This window comes from Schistocerca nitens, chromosome 1, assembly GCF_023898315.1.
Source record: "Schistocerca nitens isolate TAMUIC-IGC-003100 chromosome 1, iqSchNite1.1, whole genome shotgun sequence".
In the NCBI taxonomy this organism is placed as follows: domain Eukaryota; kingdom Metazoa; phylum Arthropoda; class Insecta; order Orthoptera; family Acrididae; genus Schistocerca; species Schistocerca nitens.
The window spans coordinates 767,577,979-767,593,215 of NC_064614.1; the positions used below are offsets into that span (position 1 = coordinate 767,577,979).

General features: G+C 42.8%; 1 protein-coding gene across 1 annotated transcript in view; it reads right to left on the bottom strand.

Annotated features, from left to right (window-relative positions):
- The window catches only part of LOC126200979 (odorant receptor 85c-like), a 50,574-nt gene extending 37,286 nt beyond the window's left edge, over positions 1-13,288 (bottom strand). The window contains exon 1 of the mRNA XM_049936754.1: positions 13,136-13,288. Coding sequence (XP_049792711.1) covers positions 13,136-13,288 — 153 coding nt within the window. The remainder of the gene's footprint in view (positions 1-13,135) is intronic.
- Positions 13,289-15,237: the final 1,949 nt, after the last annotated feature.

Sequence of the window (15,237 nt, forward strand, 5' to 3'; positions counted from 1 at the left end):
CGGTAAACCGCAGGATGTCAGCCTTGCTGGGAGCTGCTGTCGACGAGTAACAGAGTTGTCTATCTGGCCGCTCTGCTCTTACCTCTGGAGCCGAATTCTATGGTGTGATTTCGGTTGCCTTTGTCTTCTTGTATTTTAAGGAAGCATTCGATCTTGTAAATTAGGACGTTCTGTATGAATTTTGGAGATGATCGGGTTTGTTGTTGTTGAACCTCGTAGGGGGCTATCGAACATGTTCACAAGCATTTCACCTTCGGTAGTTGTGAAGGGGCAACTGACGGCCATCCGTCTGCGAGTGCCACAGGTGAGCTCCCTCTCGATATCTTTGTTCGTCTTATGGAGAGAGCCGCTACTTGGGAAGGTGCGTCCCAGCTTCAGAGTTGGACGCTTTCTGAAAGAACCCTCGCTGTTCACGCACTCGCTAATAATGTAACAGTTTTACTACATCGGCAAGCAGATATATCTCTACCGAAGGCGATCATCGATGGTTATTGGCGTGTCTCACGAGTGGCACTTAACGAGTGCAAGAGCAAACTCCTTACATTAAGGGGTCCACTGCTGCGGATCGTCATACGTCCCTAGGACCTGTTTTTGACCGTTGTCCGTTCCATATGGCGACTTTCAGTTGTGAATCCAGGGAGCACTACTGGAATATGAACGACGTTCTCTTTCCCTTCTTCAGAAGTACTAGTTTTGGACAGTGTATATTGTGCAAGGCCTATTACATCGCACAAATACTCGTGCTTCTCTCTATAATGGCTAAGAAATTGAAACAGCTGTCTGGTCGCTTTTATGGTAGCAAAAGACCCTCAAGTGTGTGTCGGTGTGTGTTGCTCTGACACACAGTTTTAATATGCCAGCAAGTTTCCAGATTAGACTAATTATAACGTGCACACAGCCTTCTAAGCAACCATTTTTTCTGCAGTCCTTACGTGAATGGAATGAGAAGAGTGCCTATAAACAGCTGATACAATGGGACGTATTCTGTGACCTGCGCTCATACTTGAATGAGGAATATAGATGAGAATTAATATGCAGAAGCAGTGTGAGAGTTGGCGTTCAGTAACTTACAAAATACTAACAGAGGAGAAAGTAAAGCGATGGGAGAAAAACACAAAGGAGACAGTGGTTCACAACTTTTAGGGTAGCATATATGTTGATGAATTTAACGTCAGTGCTCGACAAAAGTTAATAAAATTGCATTGTTTACTGATAAGTTGTTCTGGCATTGTAAGAGGAAGTGCCCACGCTGGGAAGAAAAGCAAGAACAAGAGGGATGTGGTCTGTTCGTTTTACTTTCCTTGCAAAAGTATCAGAATGTTCTGATTCAAGCTATAAAATGGAGCCGTTGAAATTACAAAAATCATAAAATTATAAAAATGCCTGTTTGGTCAGAATTAGGCGCAGCTTGTGTGAAGTTGATGTAAGTTGGGACTCACATACTAAGAGAGGATTGAACAGAGTCATACAGTATCGCTGAGGGAACTAGTTTTTGCGTAATGCGAAACTCAAACTAGCCTAGTGAAAATCTCAATTTATTTCGATAATCACTTGTTTTTAACATTTCTTGGCTCGATTTTCTAGCTGGAAGTGTTTGCCTAACAGTGTAATAAATATCACAACTCGGAAGAAAGTGTGCGTCAAAGGGTGCTCAGTTAATACCTTGTATAAAATCTATACTTTGGAAAAAAACCGAGAATGTCGTATACGGCGTTTCAAGTCACATTATCTTATTTACGGTTATTTGAATTTCTTAGCCTGGAAAATGTGCAATGAGAAACTATTTTGTTTCGTTACAAATACGATTTCTAGATTCGTACCTGAGTGGACACATACGCATTGTGGGGCGAGATGCTGAGTCGCGGGTAACAGCAGCGGCACAACATTGTGTCGTTATAATCGTGTGCCAGCGGCGATTCGGGGGTAGTCGAGTAAAAACTACACGAAGCACGTACTGGCGATGAATTACCATAAACTGTTCAGAACATTTTTGATTCTAACCGATGCAAGATTTCAGAGACATATCATTAGCAGTCTCGTTTCAATACCAGAATGTTAATTACTCTTTTTAATATGCTAGAAATTAAAAGTGAAGGAAAACGTAGAATGTCCAGGAACGGTTAGATACGTGTATATATTTCGAGTGGATGTGTTACCTTTCAGGGGCTCACCTGTGTCGCCGAAGTAGGCGCTATTGGTTGTTTGAAACAACAGTATTGATATCAGCTGTTATGGAATGGCCATTTCTTATAGTAAATCACTTGACCACAACCCAGAAATTTCAGAGTGGTCATTGCCACACTGGAAAGAGGAACCCTTCTGTATGTGCTGACTATCGGTCACAACATAAATTGCACCACATCTGAGTAATACAGACTGGCGCCACCTAACGCGACCACTAGACGGGATGTCTCTCTAGGTTCCCAGGTAAAGCAAGCACATGTACAGTCACATTATGGGTACAGACAATGCTTCCTTTACGAGTATCCTTTGATCTTGTTCTATGAGATTTTTCATTGTTATTTTCTACTGAAAAAAGACATTTTGGTCTTGACCGTTACATTTTAGGCATAGTTTCCTAAAGCATACACTTGAATGTAACATACGAACCTTTAAAAGCAAATATAGACGTTCCACATGCCTCTGGCATCGGCGTCGTTTGCACTCATCCCCTGCTACTTCGTTATGCTGCGCTCTGGTCTTAATCAATAGTTGTATCAGCTGCCGGGAAGTGGTCCCATGCTCAATAAATAGGGCAACCTGAAATTTCAAGCACAAACCAATTATTATGATAACAACAAGACCGAACGTTTGCAATCTACAGGTGCTTCACGTAACTTCTGCACAAAGGTATTTACAGAAATAATCGTTCCGTTGTTTTTCCACTTAGTCACCGTGTTTTCCTGTACACAACCTGTCTAATGAAAAGAAGTCGCTTCCATCTGTTATTTCTGGCAAAGTTGCTTGTGAGTGACAAGATGACGTAAAGGCAATTTTTTATTACTATATAAATAGCTTTATTATATCATAGAAAAGTTCTGAAGCAGATAATTAGAATTAACCATAATGGAATCGCCATTTTGAAATAAAATGGGAACGTGAAGACCATTATGTAATACTAGGGACGATACTGGAATTCGACTAAATTTTATTGGAAAAACCCTCGGATAACAAATCAACAGCGTAAGGACGATACAGCAAATTTGACCTTGGGAGAAGAAGAGAAAAACTTTCTACTGTGACATGGAAATATACAGCTTCTTACTGAGCGCCTTCCATTCTAGCAGGAAGCTGTTTAAAATATATGCTGCTCAGGAACGCGCACTCATCAGAGCAGTAGACAAGTATGTATTCTTAGAAATATATGCTGTCTCCTCTGGTGTCATATGAGCGTTGTCAAAAAGTAATTTCATCAATGGGTTGATGCACTGCGATGTCACTGTAAGAATCTCCAGCTTGTAAAACAGTAGTTTTCGTCACATTCGCGAATTAATGGGACATGTAGCCCATATCGTATTCTTTTTCGTCTGAAATGAGTTACAAATTACGAGCATAAGCTCAGCTATGTCTGCTTTAAACTTAGAAATCCTAATTAAGTTGACCTGCAGATGGAATTGGTGGCATACTTTTACTTAATATCGTTCTATGATGGTATCTTGTGGGACAATGCAGTAAAGTAATTAGTCCACGGAAGCGTGATGCGTGCAATAAGAATACTGATGTGAGTAAACTCGGTAACCGAAGGTCTTACAGGAATTTCTTCAAGTTCGTTGTGGTTCTTACACTTGCATGCCAGTGCATAAACTGTACTTTCTTGTGGCACGTGGGGTAAGTAGCAAAAGCGAAATTAGGATCAACTGGAGAATTTACAACCACAATACTAGAAGTAAATACAATTGCCAGGCAAACTATGCTTCCCTATCAAGGATTCGTAATGTGGTGCCAATGTCTACAAGAGATTCCCTATCAAGGATTCGTATTGTGGTGCAAATGTCTATAACAGATTACCCTTATACATGAAATTAAAAATTGAAAATCCTCAGATATTCAACTACAAAGAAAAAAGTTGTTCGTTAGTTACTCCTGTTACAATTTTTATTAGTATTTGGAGTCTGGGATGTAAATAAGGCATGCTCCTAATGTTAATATTACAGATCTTGAATTTGCCAGTGGCTTTTTATTTTTTTCAAAATAGGTGTTTTCTCACGATATGCAGGGTGATTATAATTAAAGTTAAACTTTTAAACCGATGTAGAAATAACACCACTGGTCAGAATGACGTCAAATTGCAACGTAATATTATCGGAGAAGGGAGGAAACGTATGGCAGAAGAAAAAGAAATGGTTGCAAAATGTAGCAATAGATGGCACTGTAAGCATCATAATTTTACAAGGTCGACTACAAATGACAAATGACACAACAATGTCTAAGATGTACGTTCGACGTTAAAGAAATGTGTGTGAAATCTTATGGGACTTAACTGCTAAGGTCATCACTCCCTAAGCTTACACACTATTTAACCTAAACCATCCTAAGGACAAACACACACACTCATGCCCGGGGGAGGACTCGAACCTCCGCCGGGACCAGCCGCACAGCCCATTACTGCAGCGCCTAAGACCGCTCTGCTAAGCCCGCGCGGTGACGTTAAACAAACTGTACTACCCAGTGTGCATGGGTGTACAAGTGTGATACTGTTAGTTACGTAAGCCCATCCATCATGGCAAGGTCATATCAGATCGGATAGGAAAGAATCGGTTTTTAACAGTCCTGAGGCCAAAAACCGCATAAAAAGCACCAATCAAAATCACATGGGATTATTAATTACCGTGTAACTGGCGCAAAATATGTTCAGTATAATGTCCATCGTTTCCTGCAACAAGTTAAATTCGAGAAACAGCTTGTTCCAGAACTGATCGAAATGTTTCCATGATCAGAAATGGCTCTGAGCACTATGGGACTTAACTTCTGAGGTCATCAGTCCCCTAGAACTTAGAACTACTTAAACCTAACTAACCTAAGGACATCACACACATCCATGGCCGAGGCAGGATTCGAACCTGCGACCGTAGCGGTCGAGCGGTCCCAGACTGTAGCGCCTAGAACCACTCGGGCACTCTGGCCGGCATCCAGGATCACGTTCAGAATGTGTTGGGCAATGCGTGCCTTCAATGCAGCTAATTTTGCAATCGTAACACTCAGCACAATATCTTTCAGATAGCCCCAAAGCCAGAAGTCACATGGATTAAGATCATGTGATAGGGACGGCCAGGCTGTAGGGAAATGGCGGCTGATAATTCTAGCATTTCCGAAATGGCGCTTCAGCACTGCTTAACTGGATTTGCAATGTGCGGAGGTGAGCCATCTTTCATAAAATGATCCCATCCACACATCCACGCTGTTGGAGAGCTGGAATGAAGTGGTTGCGCAAAAGACACTCTTAGCTCTTACCAGTGACGGTACAGGTAGAAGGAACAGAAGCACCTGTCTCTTCGAAAAAAATATGTACCTATGATAAATGATGCCGTAAAGGCGCACCACACAGTCACCTTTTCAGGATGAAGTGATACTGATTGATTTTGGGTGTGGATTTTCCGTTGCCCATATTCAACAATTCTGTGTACTGACGTATCCTGTCAGATGGGTCTCGTGGGGTAGCCGCGCAGTCAGTCACAGTTCGTGCGGCTCCCTCCACAGCCCCCTCCCCCGTCGGAGGTTCGAGTCCTCCGTCGGGCATGGGTGTATGTGTGTGTGTGTGTGTGTGTTGTTCTTACCTTAAGTTACTTTAAGTCAGTTCAATTAGTGCGTAAGCCTAGCGACCGATGACCTCAGCAGTTTGGTGCTGTAGAACCTTACCACAAATTTCCGGTCACATGGAAGTGGGCTTCGTCTGTCCACACAATCTTCCATGGCCAACCAATGTCCACTTCCATGCGAGCAAGAAATTCTAAAGCAAAGATCTCTCTTGCTGGCAGGTCATCAGGAAGTAATTCGTGCACATGGGTAATTTTGAATGGATAGAAAAGGAGGACGTTTTGTAAGACTTTACGCGCTGTGTTCACGGGTATGTCCAACGTTCTGGCAATTCTCCGTGCACTATAGTTTGCACACCACCACTCGTATCTTCCTTCATTGCTGTGGCCACTGCTTCCACTGACGTCGAATCAATTCGTTCTCTCCCTCTATCAGGTTGCACACCAAAAGAAGTCGTCTTTCCGAATTTCCGAATCATTTTCTCCAGACCAACGGCAGGAATCGGACCAACGTGTTTCTTCAAACCCTTCAGTGTCCGGAACTTATGCAGAGCGACGTTTGCATAGTCATCATTCTTGTAATATAGTATGTGAGAGGTCCGAGCAGCTGTAATTTCGATGTATTGCTAACGCGCTGCCTGCGATATGTAAGGTATAAGAGAATCTCAGACCAGAGAGCAGTGTTGACTGCAGTAGGAACTGTGTAGCTGTAGCAGTAAGTAGTTCAAAAATGGTTCAAATGGCTCTGAGCACTATGGGTCTTAACATCTATGGTCATCAGTCCCCTAGAACTTAGAACTACTTAAACCTAACTAACCTAAGGACATCACACAACATCCAGCCATCACGAGGCAGAGAAAATCCCTGACCCCGCCGGGAATCGAACCCGGGAACCCGGGCGTGGGAAGCGAGAACGCTACCGTACGACCACGAGATGCGGGCAGTAAGTAGTTGCTAGCGAGCAGTCTGGCCTGGTCTGGTGTATCGTGTTGGCTGGGCCGGTCGTGGCGTAGCGATGCCGGAACCTGAGTATTATTGTATAAGGTAAAAATCAGCCTCGCGCATATGTAGTGATGTTATCTCAAGTCCCATGTAAATGTTTTAAAAATCTCGTAATAATAATCTTTCTCATAAAAAGTAACTTTTAACAACCATTCATTTCAATTTAAAGAATTTACTAATTTCTCCAATCCATGATCATCCCGATTATTGGAAATGAAAAATCAGTTGTTTCCTTTCATAAATGACAAATCTATCGGCCAGCATTGCACAGGGCTGTGCCAAAAAAAAATTATTGTAAGAGCAGATATATATGCGTTATCCGGCGACTTCACTGAGGTAAGAATTTTCCTTTTTTATTCAGAATGATCTTTCAGGGCCATGACGCAGCACTGCTGACGTCCAAAATTTACCAGGTTAAATTCACAGTCAATTGTTGAAAAGTTATAAATGAGCGACAATTTAATTGAGAGGTTAGTTACATTGTATTATCACCAGGTTACTGAATTTATTTTTTGTTGGGACGTTACACTGAATGTGAACGACATAATTATATTTTTTACTGTTGAGAGGTTTAGCAAATTTTCTTTTTTGAGGTTACACTAAATGTGAATGAAATTTTTGTGGGGAGGTTACAAGATTTACAAGCAGAGCGCGATCCTCCATTGAGACAGTCATGGCGAACGTCGCAGACGCGAAAGGAGGAAAAGCCGTGTACCCGGCGTGTTTACACCAATTTCAATAGGTCGTGGGCATGACAAGAGTTTTCATTTACGTATTCTGACACATACAGTGCCATCTACTGATCAATTTCCAAACTTTTTTTTTTCCTGCCATACGTTTTATCCCTTCTCTGATAATATTCCGTTGCAGTTTGACGTCATTCTGACCAGTGGTGTTATTTCTACAGCGTTTTGAAAGTTTAACTTTAATTATAATCATCCTGTACATAAAAATATTGGAAGTAATTTGGAAGTAATTCCCGCAACCATCAGTATGAGAAGATAATTTTTTACTAGTATATGTAACAGGGTTATCATGCAGCAGCTCCTTCTGCCTAGTGATGTATAACTTGTACGCGAGATTTCCACACTCCTAAACATTCCTAGGTCCACTGTTTCCGGTGTGATACTTCAGTGGAACCATGAAGGGACACGTACAGCACAAAAGCGTACAGGCGTACTTTGTCTGTTGACTGACAGAGACCACCGACAGTTGAAAAGGGTTGTAATGTGTAATAAGCAGAGATCTATCCAGACCATCATACAGGAATTCCAAACTGCATCAGCGTCCACTGCAAGCACTATGACAGTCACGCGGGAGGTGAGAAAACTTGGATTTCACCGTCGAGTGGCTGCTCATAATCCACACATCACACCGGTAAATGCTAAACGACACCTCGCTTGGTGTAAGGAGCGTAAACATTGGACGATTGAACAGTGGAAAACGTATGGAGTGACGAATCACGGTACACAATGTGGTGATCCGATGGCAGGGTGTGGGTATAGCGAATACCCAGTGAACGTCATCTGCCAGCGTGTGTTGTGGTGTTATGGCGTGGACGTGTTTCTCATGCACCCATTCTCGTTTTGCGTGGCACTATCACGGCACAGTCCTTTATTGATGTTTTAAGCACATTCTTGCTTCCAACTGTTGAAGAGCAATCAGGGGATGGTGATTGCATCTTTCAACACTCTCGAGCATCAGTACGTAATGCACGGCCTGTGGCGGAGTGGTTACACGATAATAAAATCCCTGTAATGGACTGGCCTGCACAAAGTCCTGACCTGAATCCCATAGAACACCTTTGGGATGTTTTGGAACGCCGATTTCATGCCAGGCCTCACCGAGCATCACCGATACCTCCCCTCAGTACATCACTCCGTAAAGAATTGATTGCCATTCCCGAAGAAACCTTCCTGATTGAACGTATGCCTGCGAGAGTTTAAGCTGTCACCAAGGCTAAGGGTGGGCCATCTCCCAACTGAATTCCAGCATTAGCGATAGAGGGCTCCACCAACTTGTAAGTCATGTACAGCCAGTACTTTTGATCACATAGTGCATCTTTTTTTAATCGTTTAGCAATTTGTTTTGATCTTCTGATGACGTAACTAGTCGATAAACGACGGCATCATCTGCAAGAAACCTAAGACGGCTGCTCAGATTGTTTCCTAAATCGTTTATATAGATGAACAGCAAAGGGCCTTTACACTACCTTGGGGAATACCAGATTGACTTATGTTTTACTCGACGACTTTCCGTCAATTACTACTGTAGGCTGTTTAGCCAACAGTCCTGTAGTCTCTGCTGTACTCCATGTTTTCCAAGCCAATATGTTAGCATCTGGAAAAGCTTCAAGGCCACCATAATCTGCTTGGTTGCACCATACAACAGCCAGTGTAAGCCATGTACTACCTCCAACCACAGCTTGAACATCACAAGTGAAGTTCAGATGGAGTCCACGAAAAACATTGGGACCTCCAATCAATTGCTGCTTATTAAACTGCCCAGCCAAGTCAATATCAATCGCCTTCAAACTGCGATACACAGGTACGCTGCGCCGCCAGCGACGTCGCCATGCACGTCGCAAAGGCATTGCTGTGGCACGTTGACAGAAAATCACACATCCAGTCACATAACTGAGACGACGTTGCATGAACAATCAATTTCGCAGCAATGTCGTCGATAGTATTTCCATTGCTACCGCGCAGAGAAGGCATTGACTGTGTTTTGTCGCTAGCGTGCTTTACATACGACTAGAATTTTTTTGGATTTTCTGCGAGGTATTGAGACAAAGTTTCGTTATGGGAACTATTTCTCTTATAGGTATCTCGCACTGATTTCTGCGCTAAATTTCGAGCTTCTGTAAAAGGTGGCCAGTCTTGGAGATTTTGCGTTCGTTTAAATTTGGCATGCTTTTTTCATTGTTTCTGCAACAGTGTTCTGACCCGTTTTGTGTACCAAGTGGGATCAGCTTCATCGCTTGTTAACTTATTTGGTATATATCTCTCAATTGTTGTCGATACTATTTCCTTGAATTGAAGCCACATCTGGTCTACACTTGCAATGTTAATTGGGAGGAGTGGCAATATTCTCTCAGGAAGTCGCCAAGAGAATTCTCATCTGCATTTTTGAATAAGTTTATTTTTCATTTGTTTTTTTTTTAGGATATGGGGGTTACAGAATTCAGTTTCGCTTAGACAGTCCTGCGTTGACTAATCCCTGTATCCATATGGATGCTTATTATTAGCTCAGGATTATTCGTTCCTAAGAGGTCAAGTGTGTCATGACAACCGTTTCGTATTCGCGTGGATTCATGAACTAATTGCTTGTAATAATTTTCAGAGAATGCGTTTAGCACAATCTCAGATGACATTTTATGCGTACCTCCTGGTTTAAACATATCGAGGGAATTTAAAGTCACCAGCAAGTATAATTGTACGATTCGGGTACGTGTCTGAAATTAAATTTAATTTTCCTTTGAAGCTTTGAGCAATTGTATCATCTGAGTTGGGAGGTCGGTAAAAGGATCCAATTATTATTTTATTCCGGTTGCCAAGAATGACTTCTGTCCCTACTAACTCAGAGAAATTATCTGCTTCAGTTTCGCTACAAGATAAACTACTTCTAACAGCAACGAACACGCCACCGCCAACTGTGTTTAGCCCGTCCTTTCGGAACACCATCAGGTTGTCCGCCTGCTTAGTTGAGTGGTTGCGTGCTTGCTTACCATGCAGCGGTCCCGTGGTCGATTCACGGCCGGGTTGGAGATTTTCTCCACTCGTGGACTGGGTGTTATGTTGTCCTCATCATTTCATCCTCATCACCGGCACGCGAGTTGCCCACTGTGGTGTCTAGTGGAATAAAGACTTGCACTCGACGGCCGAGCTTCCCCGGATAGGGCGTCCCGGCCAGCTATGTCATATGCTCATTTCATTTACCGTTAGATTCTTCGCAACAATTTCGGCTGAACATATCTTTGAAAAGTAGTGCTTTCTACTAGCGCTTTGAGTTCTGGTACTTTCCCAGCACATCTACGACAATTTACAACTGTTATACCCATGGTTCCTGTATCTGCGTTCTTCCTACGTTCGATCTGCACCCTTTGAGACTTAAGAACTTCTTGTATTTCTCCGAGACCCTCTAAACTAAAAAACCGCCCAGTCCACGCCGTACAGTCCCTGCTACCAGTGCAGCCTCCTCCTGCGAGTAGTGGGCCCATGACGGTGTTGGAAAGTTCGACTTTCTGACACGGTGGTTCAAATGGTTCAAATGGCTCTGAGCACTATGCGACTTAACTGCTGTGGTCATCAGTCGCCTAGAACTTAGAACTAATTAAACCTAACTAACCTAAGGACATCACACACATCCATGCCCGAGGCAGGATTCCAACCTGCGACCGTAGCAGTCGCGCGGTTCCGGACTGAAGCGCCTAGAACCGCTCGGCCACCGTGGCCGGCTTTCTGATACGGTGTCTGTAGAGCTATTAGGCTGCTGTGATTCTACAGTATATGGTACGTTCACACGTCACCCGCAACAGAACACGGAAGTTGTTTCAAGTACCAGTGTTTGTAAGCTATATTGTAGTTGATTTTTTGTTGCTAAGTGCGCCAGGACATTGTACATATTAAAACGGCACGGACATTTATGGTTTTGATCGGCCTGCGGCATTCGCCAGATATCAGCTCCGCTGAACACCAGCTCACCTTTTACTGAGCGATGTAAATGGCATGTCCCTGCATCTGTCGCAAAATGGTTAGCGTTGCTACATCATTACAACTAGCACATCTCATTACAGCAGTGGCTCATCGGATGCTGATATACGGAAGACAAGAGAACAACATTTTGATTATGTAGACATAATGGTAGTCCGATTAAATTACTTGATAACTGAACTTCACACGTTGGAGCTGGTCCCCTCCAAATAGAGCTCTCAGTGTCCCGCCCGAACCGCTTACCGTTGCCGGATTGCTACAACAATAGGTGACTTTACTTGCAATTTCTTGTCCGGAATTATTTCTTGTTAGGATCCAGAATCATGGGTCTCGCACTTTTATTTCGTATTTCATCACACATGATAACGTAGAAAAAAATAACACCCACACCCACCCACCCAACCGCCCACTCTCTCTCTCTCTCACACACACACACACACACACACACACACACACACACACACAAAGAGCGATGCTAGTGAAATGCACACATTCAAAAGCCATACTAACCAAACACCACTGGGTAGCTCCACAAAAGTCGCAATTTAACATCACAAAACCGCCTTCGTAATCACAAACGTCGGCTTACATCAGATAATTGTCACATGACACTGCCTGAAGCCGAATTTTTGGAGGCTGCGTTTCATCATAGCGACTGGGGCACCAGAGTCATAAATTTAACCATTAACCGAATGTTGTGGCGTAATACAAGACCGTAGCGTGCAGAAGGTAGTGGATAGCAATTTTTTAAATTTCGAAATTCAGTAAAAGAGTTTCATTATTTTATTTGCGTTGGACCTCACGCCAAGTTGTCATGGGGATAAAAATTGGCATATTATAAAACGTTTGTGATAATTAAAATATTTAAAAACGTAAAATACCTTGCACAGTAGACCATATCCACATATACATCGCTCACAGATGCTAGCGACATCCACATGACAACTTGGCGTGAGGTCCAATGCAAAATGAGCACGTTTCATAACGAAAAGATTGTTGATCACCTGAAAACGACAGCACAGTCAGTAGAAACAGGTTATTTTAAATAAAAGAATATTTACGGTATCTTCGTTGTTGAATGTTTTTTCGTTTGGTATCTGTCTTTGTCGCCTATAACGTGCAACCTAAAGCCAACGAGGACCGCTGTTACGCTTTCGTATGAAGCAATTGCGCAACGATTGAAATTCACGAGATCCAGTTTCATGGCGGTATACGGTAATTTGAAAAAAGCTCATGGGTACTGAAGATGGCAAAATGAATTGCCGAAACTGGATGCTTTCAGAATAAAATAAAATATCTTAAAGTGTACGGCTGTTGGTAAATTTTATTGACATTGAAAAGTACGTACCAGTCGATGTCCCCTGACCGTAATGGACCAACAGAGAACTTCCAACCTTGTTCCGCGTTACACGTTAACAGTATTTGTGAAGTGAGCAGCGGTAGCCGGCAGACGATGTAACAATACTGCAGCGGCAAATGACGGACGTCAACTACCGAGTAATTTTAATCGGACTACAACTGTCAAAAACTGCATGCAGCAGAAACCATCACAACTGGAATACTCGCCCTGATCCACAACAATCCGCAAACGATGGCGATACAAAAACACTGTGCCAGCTCTTCCAACTTTCGCGGAGTGTCCACGCACAGCTTGAGAGCTGCGCTCACCGCGAGGAAAGCGATGGAGACGAGCGTGAGACAGCCGCGAGCGGCGGGCACCAGGCGGCAGGCAGCCTCCTGTGGCTGCCACATCCCGACCAGCCGCATCAGACCCTCTCCAGGGCCCAGCAGCGACTCGCGATCCACACTCAAACAGCCCATGGCCGCACCTGCGACACAGTACCCGAAACACTGTATGTTAGAAATTATCGACTTTCTTGTCCACGAGAGAAGAATCGAATGTCTGTCCATTTCAACATACTCGTCATCTGACAACTGAATTGTACTTCATTAATGGAGAACATCAAAATATATCATAAGGTGCAAGTCTCACTAAAAAGAAAACCAGCCCTCTTTTCGGCGAAACTATTTCTCTTTATTGTTTCGAACGTCCGTGAATCACGGCGACTTTTCCGTCTCATTCCCCGCTCATTATTCTTTACCTTTCTCGTTGCAGTCATATGCCATTCTCTTCCTTCCACAGTATGTGTTTCCTACGTGTCCAAAATATCTGGCAGCCTCGAGCTGTTACATTCCTCTTCTAAATCGCTGTATTTCGGTTTTCTTTCTCAGAAATTTCAGTATCTACTGTGGTAATATTTACGCTCCAACCTACTGATTTATTTGAAGGACATACTTCTTTCCATAACATTGTCCGACAAACTTTTAATCGGTCTGTATGATCCTCGTTTCCTACGTCTATAGCCGGCCAATGTGGCCGAGCGATTCTAGGCGCTTCAGTCTGGAACCGCGCGACCGCTACGGTCGCAGGTTGGAATCCTGCCTCGGGCATGGACGTCTGTGATGTCCTTAGATTTAAGTAGTTCTAAGTTCTAGGGGAATGATGACCTCAGATGTTAAGTCCCATAGTGCTCTGAGCTATTTGAACCTACGTCTATATAAAGCGATTTCTGTTCTTACCGTCTCCATGAGGTTTTCTACACTTCATCAAATCCAGTGCTATACTTAACGGAGTGAGACACTCTCTTGCATATCGGACTTCAAGGAGAGGCCCTATTTGGTAATTCTTTAGATTTATATGATTCTGAGATGTACCGCTTTCAGTTGCATGTGAACTTTTACAGGAACAAGAACGTTTCGTGATATCAAATAACATCTTCAGGGGTACCTACTTAGTAAAACGTTTAAGTCCAGGCACAGGAACGAGAAGGGAATCAACTTTATTAAAATAAAATTCTATTACCCGCAAAACGCGGGGCGTCATAGTTCAATTGACCAGCTGAGAAACTGACACGTTAAAAGCGTGTTTATACCAGGAAGCGGCGGACAGCAACCATCCAACAGCTTCGCCGTGCAGGGCGAGAAGTTTGAATCCCCCTCTTTCCTGTATCTCGACTTAAGTGCTTTACTGACGTACGTATACCTGAAGATGTGATTTGAAAACACGAAACAGGTCGCTTTCCAGTAAAATTTCATATACAGCTGAAAACGGATGATTTAAAAGATAGATTACTTCAGCCGCGGCGTAGATTTGTGTTGAATGAAGGATTGTTTTATTCATGGTGTTCATGCAAGTGGGGGTAATGTGGTCGCATTGTAAAGTAGAGGCAGTGTGAACCCTTGTTTCCAATCTCAAAAAGAAAAGATTTTTAGCTGTTTTGTGACAGATCTAGAGGCAGGTAGATAGCGCATTAATGAGGAAATCATAAGAAAACTTATCCATTATAACTCTTCTTGTCACTTTTATTACCCTGTAATCCAATGGTGAAAAGCTTGTAATATTGCACTCTTGACAACGCTGTCTTCTCTACTTCCCCTAGGGTAACTTTTAGTTTTTGTGAACGCACAACTGTGGCAAAGTAGTTTGTTAAGTGGGTTTCGTTGTGCATCTGCTGCAGCTGACACATTTCCGTACTACTTGAGACCTACACAGGACAGCACGTAGACACTGTCAGATTTTTTTTTTAACTGTATGTAGTTTCTTTCTAATTTGTGATGATTTGGCCCCGATCATGTTACATTAAGTTTTATTACAATAAACTTTTGTCCTAGATTTTGGAAAGTAAACTGTAATTAATTCATGTCAGTGCTGTACATTAGTTTATTCAAAACATCACTCAAAGTAAGAAATAAATTAACAGTCAGCTATT